At 40.4% G+C, this 18,129-nt stretch overlaps 1 protein-coding gene across 3 annotated transcripts in view; it reads left to right on the top strand.

Moving 5' to 3' along the window:
- The window catches only part of GALK2 (galactokinase 2), a 132,505-nt gene that overhangs the window by 85,806 nt on the left and 28,570 nt on the right, over positions 1–18,129 (top strand). For all 3 annotated transcript variants that reach the window (XM_005863960.2, XM_005863959.2, XM_014537824.1), the window contains exons 7-8: positions 978–1,130; positions 14,427–14,637. In XM_005863960.2, coding sequence (XP_005864022.1) covers positions 978–1,130; positions 14,427–14,637 — 364 coding nt within the window. The remainder of the gene's footprint in view (positions 1–977; positions 1,131–14,426; positions 14,638–18,129) is intronic.

The following is an 18,129-nucleotide window of genomic DNA, read 5'->3' as shown; positions in this document are numbered from 1 at the left end:
ATTTTTCTTTTATTTTCCATTGCCCTAGGAGCTGTATCAGTGAAGAAATTGTTTCGGCATATGTCTGAGATTTTGCTGCCTGTGGATTCCTCTAGTATTTTTATGGTTTCCCGTCTTATGTTTAAGTCCTTTATCCATTTGAAGCAGACATTTCTTTAAAATATTTTCTTAGTTTTTCATCAGATTCCTACAGGCTTGGCTCTTTTCCCAGAATACCTGGATTTTTTCTTATTAAGAATATTTGTTGTTGATTCCCCTAAGCCAAAGACATGAGGCATGAGGAAATTTGGTTTAATGCTAAGAAAATACTCTGGGTGTTTTGGATGAGACCTGACAAGCAGACATGATGGCACGAGTCCTGATGTTAATGTAAGTTAGATGTAGATCTGAACAAAGTCCCAATTCTTTGGGCTTGCAAAGCACTTTACAATCTGACTCCTGCTTTACCCCTCCTATCTACCCTTTCACCATGCCTCCCCCTTCAAACTCTAAGCTTCAGCTAATTTTCAGTTTCCAAAGCTCAATGAACACCTCATGGTGTTTTTCCACCTCTGAGCTTGCTTATGCTTTTTCCTCACCTTGACATCCTATTTGGGTAAAGACACCCTCTGCCTGTCCTACTCTTGCTCATCCTCTAAGACTCAGTTTAGATTTCCCTTTTTTCAAGGGAGCCCGCTCTAGGCTATATCTGATCAGGTGTTTTAAGTATGTGTCTGTATAGCACCCTGCCCCTTACAACCATTGTAACACAACCTGGAAACATACTTGTCTACTTGACTGCCTTTTCCACTAGGTTGTAAGCTCTATGAGGGCAGGGACAGTGTCTGTCTTGTTCACTGTTGTATCTTCTATGCCTAGTACAGTAACTGGAAGTCAACAAATAATACTTGAATGGTAAATGCATTTTTAGGAAAAAATTTACTAAGATAAATAAGTGCATAAATGGTTAAACATTTTCTGAAATTTTCTTCCAATAGGCCAAGTTGATAGAATTTAGCCCTCTGAGGGCAACTGATGTGAAACTCCCCAGTGGAGCAGTGTTCGTGATTGCCAACAGTTGTGTGGAAATGAATAAGGCAGCAACCTCCCATTTCAACATCAGGGTGATGGAGTGTCGGCTGGCTGCAAAGGTATGAACTTGGCAAACTATTGACCCTTAAAGTAAGCTTTCTCTGGTTCTTATTCTCTTTGTTCCCTATTACTTTATCTCTTTAACTAAAATCAGGGAAACATTCTGACTGCAGCAACATTCTAATTGAAGGACATTGGGTTTAGAGCAATCTTCCAAACTTAGGAGATAAATAAGCCGATAGGTGTGCCCTGCAACCTCTAGCTATTGAGAAATATATGAACTTCACAATTGAGTCTTCTAGAGTAGGACTGGGTCAAAGAGGACAGCTTATGTATTTGAAGCACAGGCCATGGATTCAGTTTTTGTGTGGAGAAAGCTAGTTGGAGGTGATTGATGGGAAGTGACCATAGCTGATTTTGTTTCCAAAACAAAAGTGATGGCAGCCTCAATCCTTGGTCCTCCTACATGTACCATTTTGTACTGGGCCATCACTGGTTACTCTAAAAATATAGGCTTGGTGCAACCCTCCCTGTGCCCAGAAGATTCCTACATGTCTACTGGGAAAACACAAACCACAAGGGAGTCCTGCCAGTTCTTTGTTCCACGTTTTAGAAGACCCTTGCCAGTCCAGCCTTAAATCTACTGAGGAAGTATTCATTGAATACTTGTTGATATACAAAAGGATCCAGAACATAAGACTAGAGAGAGTAAAGAATTAAAGTTATGAGGATAAAAAATCCCTTTGTAAATTATATTAATGTCTAACCACTATGCTGTACACCTGAAATGAACATAAAATAATACTGAATGCCAACTGCAATTGAAAAAAAGAGAGAAAAAGATAAATAGGAGACGATTAGTATGTGATCAGATGGTATATAACCAGGTGCCACAAATTAAATGTTATGGAGGATCCAGCAAAGCTCATGATATGACTAAAAAGTGAAGAGAACTGAGTCTGGGAGCTGGGTAGTGGCATCTGGGTCAGGAGCTCCACTGTGCTTTCTCCTAATCATTCTTCAAATAGCGGTTAGAATGATGGTTTAGAAATTTAAATCTGATCAGACAATTCCCCTACTTAGCACCTTTCAAAAGCTTTGCATTTCATTGGACTAAAATAAAGTCCTCATCACCACCTGGAGAGCCCTGCAGGATCCAAGGCCTGTGTACCTCATTCCCTTCCCCTCTCAGCACCCGTACTCCATTGCACTCTAGCTTGAGTGACTTTGCACATGCCCAGAACACTCCTCCCCCAGCCCTCTTTGAAGGCTCAGCCCACATGTCCCTCAGGGAAGCCTTCCTTGACTTCCTTATTCCCAGACTAAGGTAGGGGTCCTTTTGTATTTGACATCTCAGTAACATTACTATCACAACTGTTTAATGTCTGCCTCCTTTTTCTGATTTGATTTTACCTGAAAACTAAGACTGTGTCCATCTTATATCCCCAATGCCTGGCATAGTGCTTAGGCTAAAGTAGGCACAGGGTAAACATCCTATCTAATAAAAGCCTAACATGCTAAGTGTCTGGTTGTCCAGTCGACCGTTCAGCCAATCAAAGCGTAATATGCTAATGATATGCTAAGTTTGCTCAACTGCTCGCTATGACATGCACTGACCACCAGGGGGCAGACAGTCGACTGGTCGACCAGTAGCTATGACGGGTACTGACCACCAGGGAGTAGATGCTCCGACCGGTAGGTTAGCTTGCTGCTGGGGTCCGGCCAATCAGGACTGAGCGAGACAGGCTGGACACGCCCTGGAGCCCTCCCACAGTCCTTCCCTGGCTGGCCAACCTCCCACGTCCCTCCCCAGCCCCTGTCGTGCACCAGTGGGGTCCCTCTGCCTGGCCTGTGCCCTCTCGCAATCTGGGACCCCTTGGGGGATGTCGGAGAGCCGGTTTTGGCCCGACCCCGCAGGCCAGACCAAGGGACCCCACTGGTGCACGAATTTGTACACCGGGCCTCTAGTTTGTTAAATAAATGAGTGACTACTGCCTGTGTGCCTGCCCTGTCATATTTATTTTGCTCAAGTTTACACTTTTTTACAAGTGCATATTGTATGCCCAGCATTGGGCTAGCTACCATGGAGATGTGTAGGGTGTAGTTCCCTCTTTTAATTGACTTACCCCTTTACCTTTACTCCCACCCCCTAAAGTTGTGAGGTTGAGGAGAGTAGAGAAATGATGAACCAGAAAAAATGAGAGATTTTTTTTTTCCTGGAAAGTTTTGGGGTTAAAAAAAATTTTTTTTTAATCATGATTTAAATTTTTAAAATTTGGAATTTACTCATTCAGATAATTTCTAAAAATTATATAAAACAAATGTCTCAATATGAGACTTTCACAGTATTTAATCAGTATATATATGAGATGAAGTAGTACAGAAAACTTCAATATCAAGGCTTTAGTGTTAGTGGCCTTTTTTGTTGTTTAGGACAAGCCTCCTCTTTCAGGAGATGGAAGAAATTAGTGTGTTATTTGTTTGAGTGCTTATTCTTGTTGACTTCTGATTTTGAGGTCGATGAGTAAGTGTTGCCTTCCTGAGGAGACCTCAGACATACACAACATTGTTTTCAGAGTTTATCACGAAATTGGATATCCTCTACAAGATCCATACGTGAGCTAAAACAGGGATGAGACGTGTGAAATGGATTCATGTCGTGGATACTCTCTTACAAAGAGTCAACAAGAAAGTGAGGAATAAAATTTTGAGACTGAATCTCTGTAGTGAAAGTTGTCAGGAGGGGAGGAATGTCTTTTTGGAGTTAGCTATAAAAAGCACATCTCTTTTGAAAGTAGCAGCTGAAAACCTTACTTCCCTGTAGAACCACCTGTTCTGGAGGGTGCCTTCTGAGTGTGACTGCACAATTCCATACGTGTTTTAAAGGGACTCTGGCCAGCAAAATTGGCATCTGAATTTTTTTTTTTGCCACATATTCCTCACAGTTAGTATAAATAAAACATTGTTTTCAATACTCTGAATTTTTCTCTTTTTTAAAATATGGAAGAAAGAAAAGTGACTTTATTAAGATGGAGAATGTTTTCTAAATCATGTTCCTGCAGATCACTAGAATCCAAGGTTACACATAAAAGGGAAATAAAGATAAAATTGCTGATATGGGCTACACACATAGCTATTGATGGTAAGATTATGTTTTTGCCTACGAATATGAGCCAGAATTCTGCTATGCATATTGTCCTTACAATATGGCTCCATTTTTCCATTTTTAGTAACATGTGAGTGAATATAATTTTTGTTTGGAAATGGTCTCATTGAATCAGGAAATAAAATCCCATGTTAAAAAGGTAAAGAAGCTTGTTTTAATCTGCACAAACTTTTTGTTTTCAGACAATAAAATGAGGTGTCAGTGGAGAAATTACTAATCAGGATAATTTTGAAAATGAGACTGATTAGATAAAGCTCCACATGCCAAAATTGTACTGAGTAATATTTTTCTTCTGTCTCTCTAAACCCCTATTTTGAAAATGAGTACCTTTTGTATCTTAGTATAGGGAAGTACACTGAATCAATAAAGATGAGTTTTCTTTGTTTTACTTCAATGTTGATAGTTTCTACTATTCTTTTTAAAATTTTATTTAAGTTTAGTTAATATACAATATTATATTAGTTACTTTAGTCTCAGGTGTATAGTATAGTGATTTGACATTTTTATATCTTATAATGTGCTTACCCCACTAATTCTAGTAATCATCTGTCACTGTGCAAACTTGTCACAATGTTATTTAGCATATTCCCGTCCACCCTTGTCATCCATCCTCTAACCCCTCCTTTCTGGTAGCCATCCTTTTGGTCTCTGTCTTCTATTCTTAAGATTCCTTTCTCTCCCTCTCTCTCTTTCCCCCTTCTCTCTTTCCAGCAGCTTCCCAAAACTAATTGATGTAGATTCATTAAAAATCAGAGTCATGTAGAGCCATTGAACTAAAATTAAAAACATTTCAAAGCAAACTCAATAGAGATTTATAATTATTACTTGCGTAAATGATACTTTTAAGTGAAGCACATTTTTATGTTCTTAAATTAACAAAGTGGCCAGAAATCTTTAATGAGCACAAAATTTTTCATATTTTACATGTATTCAGTGGCTTAAAATTTTCCAGAAATGTTTTATGTCTATAAAAGAGAGTAGCCCTTAATGATATTGAGGAATAAAATGTGTGATGCCAATAATAAATATTATGGGAAATCAAAAAGGGAAGAGAAATTTTACTATTGCTTTTTGCATAGCCTGTGCTCCTTGTGGCAACATGTGAAGCAGTGGAGGAGAGAGTTTCATGTGGTCCTTTGACACTTTAAGGGAAATTCACAGCATGATTCTTTACAGAGCCTGTTTGGTCAGGGGCCACCACACACTCAGTTTTTTTAGCTCCTGCCATTTCGTGGTCAATATGGAACTTATTCTCTGTCTGGTGAAAGAATGAGAAGTGGGCATAATATTTTCAGGGCTTTGGCAGTTTCCTTGAATTTGAGTGAGAACAAACCTAATACCCAGGAATGTGGCCAGTTTCGCTGAGACTGTTGATTCAGTCGAGCGCACTCTGCCAAGACTCTAGTGTGGAGTATTCCTAGAATGGCGAGTCCAGGCTGTAGGGCAGAGGACACACACTTTGGGGAACAGGGTTGATGCGTGTAGTGGAACCAGGTTGTGGCAGAGCCTTCAGTGCTGTGCTAAGGGTCACACAGCTTGGTCCTCGAAGCAGCGGGAGCCACTAATGTCGTTAGCAAGGTATTTTAGAAATATTAGTCTGGCAGCAGGAGCTTTGCCTTGGTTGAAGAGAAGTGGGTCTGAACGTGTCAGTGAGGATGGGATAAAAAGGCTCTCTGATTGGGTGTCTGTCTTCCTTTTGGCATAAACACTATTGTTTGGAGGCAGTTTCCCCTGATCACCCTCCCCACTTCCGTCTGTGTTAAATGACTTTTTATATGCTCTGACCACATTCTGTATTTTTCTATTATAGCAGCTTATCACAATTGGATTAAATTCTTCACTGTGTGGTTGTTAAACATCTATCCTTGGGTAGACTGAGCTCTGTGAGGTCAGGAGCCATGAGTGCCTTATTCACTGCTGTCTGTCCAGGACCTGCAAAGTAGTAGATGCTCAGTAACACTCATTGCATGCAGATGCACAGGAGTGAAGGCAAAGTGTTGAGTCAATAGGCTGCCATCTTAAGCTGAGATGATGGATGGAAAGCATAGGGCTGCCACTGATAGGTTTGGAGAAGATAGGATGGAAGGTGACTGGAAAGTGGAAGGGTATGAAATTTCCTCATGGAATTTTCTTATGAGTGGCTAGAAATTTGAGCTTGGGGTATATCTCTTGGCTAGGGCTACAGCCTTTAGATATATTTATTTTGAGATAATAGTTGAAACCAAGAGCTTAGTTCAGATTGCTGAGGGAAAGAGTGTGGCAAGATCAGATCAGGCCAGGGGCTGAACTTAGGAGGCAGCTTCAGTTAAATAATGAGAGGAGAAAACTGAGTCATGGGTGAAGATGGTATTGGGACCAGAAAGGGGAGAGGAATACCAGGAAAATTCACTGTTACAGAAGCCAATAAACAGGGAATATGAAGAAGGTAGATAATGCAGAGTGCCAGAAGTCACCAGTTCATCTATATATATAAAACCCTAAGCGACCAGTTGACCCTTTGATTGGTCGCTATGATGTGCACTGACCACCAGGGGGCAGATGCTCAATGCAGGAGCTGCCCCCTGGTGGCCAGTGTGCTCCCACAGCAGGAGCACCGCTCAGCTGACTGACAGGTGCCAGATGCTGGCCTCAAGGCTGGCGAGCGCAGCTGCAGGGGCGCAAGCAGGCTGGGATGAGCAGGAGCAGCAGGGCACCCGGCCTGGGCCCGGGCTCCTCCCCGGCCTCCTGCTGCTTTGCACACTACTACATCCCTTGGGGGATGTCGGACTGCCGGTTTTGGCACGATCCCCAACAGGCCAGCAGGCCTCTAGTAAGTGTATAAAAATGCAACTGATTTCTCAATATTTATTTTGTATCCTGCTACTTTACTGAATTCATTTATCAATTCTAGTAGTGTTTTTGGTGGAATCTTATTTGGATGCCCTTTTTTTCTTCTTCTTGTCTGATTGCTGTGGACTTCCAGTACTGTGTTGAATAAGGGTAGTGAAAACAGACATCTCTGTCTGGTTCACATTCTTAAGGGAAACACAGTTCTTGGTTTCATTGATCTTTTGTATTGTTTTTTAGACTCTATTTTCTTCATTTCTGCTCTGATCTTTATTATTTTTTTCTTCTACTCACTTTGGGCTTTGTTTTTTTCCCCATTGAGTATGATGTTGGCTGTGGGTTTGTCATACATGGCCTTTATTATATTGAGGTATGTTTCCTCTATTCTCACTTTGCTAAGAGTTTTTTTTTTTTTACCACAGATGGGTGCTAGATTTTATCAAATGCCTTTTCTGCATCTATTAATATGATCATGTGGTTTTTATCCTTCATTTTGTTTATGTGGCATATTACCTTTATTGATATGCAGATATTGTACCAACCTTGCCTCCCCAGAATAAATCACACGTGAGCATTGTATAAGATTTTTCTATTTATTGCTGGATCCAGGTTCCTAATATTTTGTTGAGGATTGTAGCATCTATGTTCATCAGGGATATTAGCCTATAATTTTCTTTCTTTTTAGTGCTTTTATCTGGGTTTGGAATTAGGATAATGCTAGCTTTATAGAATGATTTTGGAAGTCTTCCCTTCTCTTGAATTTTAGGGAATAGTGTGAGAAGGATAGGTGTCAGTTTGCCTTTTAATGTTTGGTAAAGTTCACCTGTAAAGGCATCCAGTCCAAGACTTCTGTTTGTTGGGAGTTTTTTTTTTTTAAAAAATTACTGCTTCAATTTCATTGGTTGTAATTTTTATATTCAGATTTTCTAATTCTTCCTGATTCAGTTTTGGGTGGTTGTATGATTCTAGGAATTTATCCATTTCATTCAGATTTCTAATTTGTTGGTATATATTTGTTCTTAATATTTCCTTACAGTCCTTTGTGTTTCTTTTTTGTGAGTTATTACTTCTCTTTCATTTCTTATTTTATTTGAGTCCTCTCTCTTTTTTTCTTAATGAGTCTGATTAAAGGTTTGTCAGTCTTGTTTATTTTTTCAAAGAACCAGCTCTTGGTTTCATTGATCTTTTGTATTGTTTTTTTAGACTCTATTTTCTTCATTTCTGCTCTGATCTTTATTATTTTTTTCTCCTACTCATTTTGGGCTTTGCTGTTCCAGTTCCTGTAAGTGTAAAGTTAGATTGTTTATTTGAGAATTTTCTTGTTTCTTGATACAGGTCTGCAATGCTATGAATTTCCCTTTTAAGACTATTTTGCCGTTGTGTCCCATAGATTTGGGGTTGTTGTGTTCTCATTTTTATTTGTTTAAGTTATCTTTAGATTTCTTCCTTGATCTTGTTGTTAACCCATTCATTGTTTAGTACAGTGTTATTTAGCCTCCATATCTTTGTGGGTTTTTCAGTTTTTTTTCTTGTGATTGATTTCTAGTTTCATTCTATTATGGTCAGAGACGATGCTTTATTTAAATGTTCTTAAATTTACTGAGACTTGTTTTGTGTCCTAACATGCAGTCAATCCTAGAAAATGTCTAATGTGCACTTCAAAATAATGTGTGTTTTGCAGCTTTGGGTTGAAATGCTCTGAAGATATCAATGAAATCCATCTGATCTAGTGTGTCACTGAAGGCTGCCGTCTTCTTGTTGATTTTCTGATTGGAAGATCTATCCATCTATGTCAATGGGACGTTAAAATCCCCTACTCTGACTATATTAGTGTCAATCATCTATGTCCATCATATATTTAGGTGCTCCTATGTTGGGTGCATAAATGTTTACAAGGGTTATATCTTCTTGTTGGATTGCTTCCTTTATCATTACGTAGTGTCCTTCTTTGTTTCTTACTATAGCCTATGTTTTAAAGTCTATTTGGTCAGATATAAGTAATGCTACTTTAGCGTTCCTTTTCATTTGCATGAAATATTCTTTTCCATCATTTTATTATTAGTCAATGTGTATCTTTCATTCTGAGGTGGAGCTCTTGAAGACAGCATATACATGGGTCTTGTTTTCTTATCCATTGAGCTACCTAATATCTTTTGATTGGAGCATTTAAGCCATTTACATTTAAAATGATTATTGATAGGTACCTATATATTGCCATGTTTTAAAGCTATGTTTTTCTGTTTTTTTCTCCTCCTCCTCCTTCACCTTCTTTCTCTTTCCCCTCCTTTTTCCCTCTCCTCCTCCTCGTCCTCCTCCTCCTCCTTCTTTGTTAAAAGTCTCCTCTTCAGATAATTTTCAGTTGGTAATTTAGGGTAGTTGTTCCCCAATTTAGTTTTATTTCCGGTTTGGTTCAGGGAGGAGGTGTGAAGAAAATCTACCTACTCTGCTGCCATTTTCAAGTTTTTCTGTTTTTATTATCCTATTTAATCTTCACAGTAGTTTGTGAAGTAGCCATTAAGTGTCCCACTTTACCTGGGAATTTCCTGGCAAGGTATGTTGTGACTTGTTTTAAGTAAGTGCATGAGTCCAGGTCTGTCTCTGTCTCTCTTCTTTCCATTGTGCCCCTTTATGCGTGAATGAGCATGATGCTTGAATGCCACAGCTATGCTGTGCTGAGGGTGCAGTGAGGAGACCCATTATGCACAGTTGTGTAGACGTCTTCAGATTGATTCTGTGGCCTGAAAACTAACATAGAGAACATGGACAGTAGGGATGACTAACATTGGGGAGTTCAATGTGGTGAATGATGTTTATGAGTGGAACGTGGCCATGGAAGTCACTGGGGGCCAGTTCTATGAAGTTGGAAGGAGATGAGGGGAAGATGAGCCAAAATAAAGTATGCACAATACAAACTGCCATGTATGATCCTATTTATTTCAAATTATATGTTTGGAGGTATGCATGATGCATGCATAAAGAATTGTATAATAGGATGGTTATTAAAATAGCAGTTGTGGTTATCTCATTGGGTGATCACAGATGATTTATTTTAGGTTGTTTTTTTTTTGTTGTTATTTTTTTACTTTGAATTGTGTGTTCTTTGCAGTTTAATAAAAATGTGTGATTTGTATAACCAGAAACAACAACACAGCTACTTTTGTTAGGTGAAAAACAACTTGTTAAATGAATTCTTGTTTATAGAGGTAACTCAGAAAGGGATTAGAATTTTTATCCTTTGCTGACCTGGTGAGGAGCTGATTTGGTACTTTTCCCATTGATTTGTTAATACTGCTAACTGCAGTGAAAAAGTTGAAGAGGGGTGGATCTGACAAACAGGCTTTTGAATTAGGGTCCATATCTTAGCTCTCTCCTACTGTACTCTCTTCCCGGAAGTCTCAGTGACTCTCAGACTGAGGATTTTGTCTTCTAATTGCAGGAAAGTGTCTAGTTTGCACCCAGACAACCTGGTAGTGCTAGTGAGGCAATTCCCTTTGTAAGCAGCCCTCAATCAATGATGGATGAGAGTTAGTGGGTAAATATCCCAGCTTTCTTGCCCATGGGTAGGTCACATCTCAGGTTTATACATACAAGTCCAATAGGCCTTACCTCCTCTGACTACATCAGTGCACCTCACATTAGCTTCTCTTCCTGTCTTACTTTCCACTTCTCTACCAGCACTTCTTGGTATCACTGATCCCTCAAATTCTTGTCTCAGGTCTTCTTCAAGAGAAACCAACTTAAAACAGGGTCCCAGTACTATTTATCTGCCTCCTCCCATGACTGTGGACAAAGTACTCACCTGCTTTCTTGTCCTCAGAGCATAGAATAGGCTCAGGAACCGACTGGAAGTGGTATGTCATATGAGCACTTAATATTTGCAGTGGTGAAAACAAAATGGTGAATGTTGACAAAGAAATGCTTTTTCTCCTCTTCCCATCCTGCTGCTGAGTGAGGAACTTGTGACAAAATGACCCATAGCCCTGACTCATAGACCTGCTTCACAAATGTTCTGAAGTAGGCCAGTCACCCGGGCCATAAGTGGCAAATTCCTTCATGCAGTTCTGTCTTTGAGCAACAGCAATCTTACCCACCCTCTGCCCTCATCTGCAAGTCATCTTTCTGTTTCTTGAGCCAAATTTCAAAGGGCTTAAGTGGCTTTCCTATTTTACTCTGCAATGTAGTGCACATACTCAGTGGCTCATGGCTGTGCGGCTGTTGTTGAGGGCATGTGGTAGATTTCATTCTTAACTGAAACACACACCAAATTGGCTGTGTGGACCCTCCAGCTGAGGGCTAAGCGAACCCAAAGGCAAACTGTTGGAGTGAATGTGAACCTCTGTATGTTGGTGCTTCTGACTGTGGTCCAAAGGCGCATAGGGAGGCTGCCTTTGACCACAACCTTGTAGACAGCAGACTTTCTCCCTGCACATCTTTGGGTCAGTTTCCTGAGATGTAGTGCCGGAGGCAGTGTGACTTGTTTAAGGGGAGGCCAGGGACGGGAACTTGGAGATCATTGTTGACTGAAGGGTTCTTAGGAAGAGCCCACTCTCATTACTTGGGGGCCATTCTTCCATGTTTCTCCTCCTCCCGACCACGTCCTCCTCCTTCTCCCCCCTCCTCCTTCTTTATCTTTGTTGCCATCTTCTTTGAAGGAACCCATTTATTAAAGTATTTTTAAATCACTAGAATGTTTACTTCTAGCACCAATCTTAGTTTATTTTTCAAAAACCATTTCTAAGACGTGAGTGGTGATTAAAATTCATGAGTAGCACAACATAGATATCAACCAGACCTCGCTGAGAATGTTGCCGTGGGGAGGCAAGAAACAGTTATAGTGATGCAGGAGAAATTAATGGGCCAGATTTCCCAGGTATGAGTGGGGATGATCCTTGTGATATCTACAGAAAATGAATTTTCTAAGATCTGCATGGGAGGATGGGATGTGGAAGAAGATTTTATTTGCATGGAATTATATGCGTCAGGTTGTAATGTCCCATTTCCCCCAAGCCAGTCCTGGAAGAGGGGCAGCTGGGAGTTCAGCAGAGCCAGAAGCAGGGCCAGTGTCCAGAGTTTCTGTTCCATGTTGCAGCCAGTGTGGTTTAGTATTCAGGCCATTACAGTCCATCAGTCCATGTGTGCCATGTGGATACAGGGGAGAGCATCCCCCTGCAGCAGGAGAGAGAAAGGGAGAGAGAGAGAGAGAGAGAGAGAGAGAGAGAGAGAGAGAGAGAGGACTTCTGTGGTTTGGAAGTTTAAATATTCAGGTTTCACGCACTTGCAGTGGTCACTCCATCCTGACCACTAATTTGTTCCCAGATATGACTGGCAGACAGGTAGGCTCCTTTCCACATCACTCAGACCTTACTGGGCATGCGTCTAAACTGCCTTTGGCCAGTTCAGCGGTTCGCAACCTGTGGGTCGCGACCCCTTTGGGGGTCGAACGACCCTTTCACAGGGATCGCCTAAGACCATCGGAAAACACATATATAATTACATATTGTTTTTGTGATTAATCACTATGCTTTAATTATGTTCAATTTGTAACAATGAAATTGGGGATCACCACAACATGAGGAACTATATTAAAGGGTCGCGGCATTAGGAAGGTTGAGAACCACTGCTCTAGTCCCTTCCCCCATTAATCAGCAGGGAATAAAAGCGGAGAATGTTAAATGCAGCTTTTTGGCAAAGCTGTATAAATGGCATGCCTATGCTATCTGGCCTCCCTCTTCCCTCCTTTTCTGTTAAATAAACCAGGTTATTATAGTGGCATCAATAGGACCTGGGTTTAATTTCCAAATGTTTCTTTGGGCAAGTTACTTACTCTCATTTCTTAGACAATACCCATCTCACAGAGCTGCCAAAGATTGAAGGAAGCAAAAAAGCACATTTTAAATCATGTAGCACTATATAAGCTGCATTGTTTATCTTAGTTGGATTTGGATCTGTATTTTGAGAAAGCATCATTCTAGGAGATCATCGACTTCAGCTCTTTTTCTGTATAAAATAAATACATTGTATGTTTCTCTTTTGCATTATGTAAGTCTTTATAAGTTTTCTGAAATTTTATTTTTGAAACATAGACCATGAATGAATGAATTAAATGAATGAATGGGTCAGTCTGTGGAGGTATCAAATCCAACATTTCTAATACACTAACAAAATGTGCTAAGCAAGCAAACAAGGTCAGAAGAAAGGTTTTAGTTTGTGCTTTTGCTTTAAAAATGGCACCAGGTTCTGTGAAATATATTAACAGAAAAATATAATTCTTTTGCCTCTTTTCCTAGTTCTGCCTAAAATCATTAACTTCTTCCAAATATATGAGCCAGAGGTTTAAAAAGAGGATTAACAAATATAAGAACTTATGTTATTAACAGTCTTCAGAAGTGAGTGACCCTAAGCAGAGTACAATGATCTTTTGGTAAACCCTGCTTCCTGTAGAAAAGAAAGAAAATCAAATCATCAGCATAATAGAAGAGTAAATCAGATGCACATTTCCTTGCAGACTAACTTCAAGTAGCCTCTTTTTGCTGTTTGTGCTGCCTGCACCTGACCTCCTCACACCCAGGGACTGAATTTTATAGACCTCAGTATGGAGATATCTTCACTGTTTTGATTGTCACCTGCCTGAAGGGCTCAGTCAATGGTTTGGGGAGAATGAGGGAAACATATTCTGGATTGGGGTTCCAGTGCATAGACCTGGTTACAAAGGTTTGGTTTGTACTTAACCCCCTCCAACAGGCTGAGGGGGTGCCTCAGGACACAACTGAAGCCACACTCTTTTCTTGAGGGTGGAGAAACATGCAGCTCTGCTACTACTAGCAACCTAATGAAATGGTTTTTCCTAAGGTCACCAATGAGGTTTTCATTTAAAATCTGGGACTTTACTCCAAACGCCCAGATACTTAAATTCATTAGCCATTTCAAAGAGGCATGTAGTAAACAGGAAGTGCTCTAATGAAATTGGGCATACAGTGTCTACCTCAGGACCCACGTCATGTGAGATTTGACCAGTTTTTTTGGTAGACTTTATAGAGAGTGGTATATTTGAGATGAACTGAATAGGGATGAAAGAACCAAATTATTCAAAGAAATAGCCCCGAGGGAAAGTGGTGACAGGCAAAAGAATCAACAGAAGATTAGTTTTTATTTTTTTAAGAAAAATACTTAACTACCCTATGAGTGTCACACAAGCATGTTTAATTCCAAACATCTGAACCTAGCAATGGTGGGAAATGTGGATAGGTTGAATGGAAAAAACAAAATAAAACAAAAACAGCTTTAAGTTGAATCTGGTTAATTAAAATAGTACATATTAATTTCTGCAATGAAAACTGACCATTATCTTGGTTTCAACGTGCAGCTCCTGGCTAAGTACAACAGCTTGCAATGGGATAAAGTGCTGCGGCTGGAGGAGGTGCAGACCAACCTGGGGGTCAGTCTGGAAGAAATGCTGTTGATTATAGAGGATGCTCTTCACCCTGAACCCTATAGCCCCGAGGAGGTCTGCAGGTGTCTGGGAATCAGCCTGCAGGAGCTTCAGACCCAAATTCTGAGTCCAAACACTCAGGATGGTGAGTGTGCTGGAGAAAGTAAGAACATGGGTTGTTCCCCCATTCACAGCTGGAAAATTTACAATTTCCGCAAGGATCTCGCTGATTTTGAAGCATGCTTGAGGGATTTGGAGAATGGGTGTGTTTTGGCAAACTAATTATCTATATTCTTGTCTTCATTAAATTCATTTTTTCACTCATCAACAGACATTTGCTGGTCTGCTGCATGCCAGGTATTCTGGTGAAGCAAAGGTGAATCCTACATTGTCCCTGCCCTCCAGAAGTTCATAATTCCATAAGCATCTCTTTTTTCATCTTTTTTACCCCTACCTACTCTTCTGATTATTATACTAATTATATAAAGAGGTTTAAGTCTGAACAGTGCTGTAACTGCTGTGGAACACACTCGGAGCACCAGGAAGTCTTTACTGCTTAGGTTGAGACTTGTGGCCCGCTTTAGTGTAGAAGCTCCTTCTATTTGCATGCTGCTTTCACATAATTTTGTTTTTATACTGATAACATCAGATACTGACATGAAGGCCAGGTAAAGGTTGGAGGTATAGGATGGAGCCTTAGGGTGTCTTTTCTTCTTAGAAGTAAAGGTTGTTTATTTGTGGGAAGTCAATGCTGGGGGCAGGGACATCTAGGTAAGATCCAATAGTTTCTTTTTTTTAAAAAATCATCTGAGAGAGAGAAAGAAGGAGAGAAAGTGGAAGGGAGGGAGAGAGGGAGGGGGGACAGAAAGGAGAGAGAGAGAGAGAGAGAGAGAAAACATTGACGTAAGAGAGAAACATCAATAGGTTGCTTCCCACATGCACTCTGACCGGCATTGAACCCGCCATCTTCTGGTGTATGGGACAATCCACTGAGCCACACAGGCCAGGGCTCCAGTGGTTTCTTGAGGTAGAGTTGGGAGGGTGGGAGCTTAGCACAACGATCAGCCTCAGCGCCCCATTTCCATTCCATTCAATTCAGTTCTGAAATTGGTTATTGAGTGCCTGCAGTGCCTTTCAAGTAATGAAAGGCTGTAACTAGTGACAGCTTTAGGATCAGATAAGGGAATCATTTGAGGGCAGAGAGAAGGTTCTGGTTTCCAACACTGTTAGATCCAGTTTAATTTGATGAACGTTTACTGAGTCCCTAGAACTGGGATGAGCAAGCTGGCCTATAGGCTTTATCAGACTTGCCACCTGTTTATGTAAAATGAACTTTTGCTAGAACACAGCCATAATCGGTCCTGGCTGCTTTTGCACTGCAACAGTACTGTTGAGTAGTTGTGACAGAGACTGAAAAGCTCACAAAAGCTAAAATGTTTACTATCTTACCTTTTGCAGAAAAAGTTGGAGGGCCTCCACACCAGAAAGGCAGTGGACCAAACCCAGTCTGCCTGGATTAGGATCTTGGGCTTCACTCACTAGATGTGTGACCATTGTCTTACATAAAGTAGGCATAACAGGAATACCTCCCTTAAAGGAGTAATCTGTGCAATGTGCTAAGAACAATACTTGGGGGTGCTCATAAATGTTAGCTTCCTTTGTTATTTCTCCTTCCCTCTCCTCCTCCACCTCTGCTAGGTCCTGAGGCCGAGCTTGGGAACACAGAGATAAACACAACGGGCACCATTCTTAAGGAGTTTACAAAGTAGTGATAGAAACTGATAAGAAAAAGCTGATCCAGCATAGAGTAATGATTGCTGTGGTGGAGGTACACTTGGGTCTCGAGAGGCCAGAAAAGACAGAAGTCAGAGCTGGCTTTACTAAGGAGATAGCAATTCACAAAAGTGGGAGAATAAATAGGAGTTTCCAATGGAGACAAGCGGTCTGAAAGACTTCCAGGCAGGCAGAAGAGCAGGTGCAGGTGCAGAGGCAGGGAGGAGTTACATGTCCAGAGAACTAAAGCTAGTTGAGTGTTTCTTAAAAATAATATACATGGTGGGCCCGGCTGGTGTGGCTCAGTGTTTGAGTGTCAATCTATGAACCAGGAGGTCACAGTGAAGAAGTTGGGTAGGACTTTGGATAGGGAGAGTTTCCAGGGAAACAACCTTTATTCTTTGACTTAAGACATTAGCCAGTTTCTTTAATTCGGCAAATATATATATTGACTTCATTGGGCTGGATATTATGCTAGATGCTGGGATACAAAGATTAGTAGGACATGATCTCGACCTTATAGTGACCTAGTGTCAAAGAGGGAGAGTGCCACACAGCCATCACAGTAAACAATCCTCACTGCAGTGAAGGTCTTTTGTCAAGAGTCTTGGAGTCTGGAGGAAAGAATGACTGCATGTCTGGAAAATGTGGCTTAAATTTGAGCTGGATCTCAAAGTTACGGACTTCCCAGGCTGAGAGGGGTGAGAGGCCATTCCAGGCAGAGAGGAGAGCCTGAGTAAAGACATAGAGACATGGGGAGTGGAGATTTGAAAATGTGCTAAGAGATATTGTGTGCAGTATGATTGGATGCCAAAAATACTGTTTAAAGCAGCGGTTCTCACAGGGGTCCAAAACCATCAGAAAACACATATATAATTACATATTGTTTTGTGATTAATCACTATGTTTTAATTATGTTCAATTTGTAACAATGAAATTGGGGGTCACCACAACATGAGGAACTGTATTAAAGGGTCGCGGCATTAGGAAGGTTGAGAACCACTGGTTTAAAGGGATGTCAGTTAAGGGACTAGTATTCTATTCTCCATCACACAACAACCTGAAAAAAGGGTTTGTTGGTGGATATTACAACAGGTAGATTCTCAGGACTAGAAAGGAGAGTTCAGTTGGAATTAAAGATTGCCTGTGTCTAGGAAGGAAGGGAGGGAGGAAAGGAAAAAAGAAAAGGAACAGAAGGTAAAGAAGGCCAAAGTATGGATGCTGAGAAAGGCAGGGAATTATAGTATGGGAAATGATCTTGGAGACAACATGATGAATGCATATATCTGTTTGATGATATGGCAAGGCATCTAAATAAAGACGTAGAACATGTAAAACCCCAACCATATAATTAGATTTTGGAATTTTTGGTAAAGAGGCAAAAAAGCCTTAATAGACATTGAGGATATTCACTATCAAATGATCTCCTTAACGCAGTCTTTTCATGGTATCACTTCTTAGTTAAAAAACCTTTAGAGCCTCACCATTACCTCCTTGCCTAAACTCCTTAAATGGGTGTTAAGTATTTTTCTGATTTGGCCTTAACTTTGTTCTGTTCTGACGCCCTTTTGAGCGCATGCTTGCCCACATGGACCATGGTGTCTTGGCTGAACCATTCCATTTACTTATTACATCTTGGTCTTGCCTCTGGGCCTTTAATCCTAAAAATCATTGCCCTTTTCTGGTTGGAATTTCTGAAGTATAGTTTCTGCCTATCTTAACAGCTCAATATAACTTTAATCTTTTATTTATTCTTCTTTTTATATTTTTATTTTATTTTTATTTATTTTTAATTTTTTTTATTAAATCTTTATTGTTCAGATTACATGTGTTCCTCTTTTTTTTTTCCCCCATAACTCCCCCC

The sequence above is a fragment of the Myotis brandtii genome, unplaced genomic scaffold (assembly GCF_000412655.1).
Source record: "Myotis brandtii unplaced genomic scaffold, ASM41265v1 scaffold182, whole genome shotgun sequence".
Taxonomy (NCBI): Eukaryota; Metazoa; Chordata; class Mammalia; order Chiroptera; family Vespertilionidae; genus Myotis; species Myotis brandtii.
The sequence above is the reverse complement of the archived record's forward strand: the minus strand, read 5'-3'. Positions and strand labels throughout refer to the sequence as shown.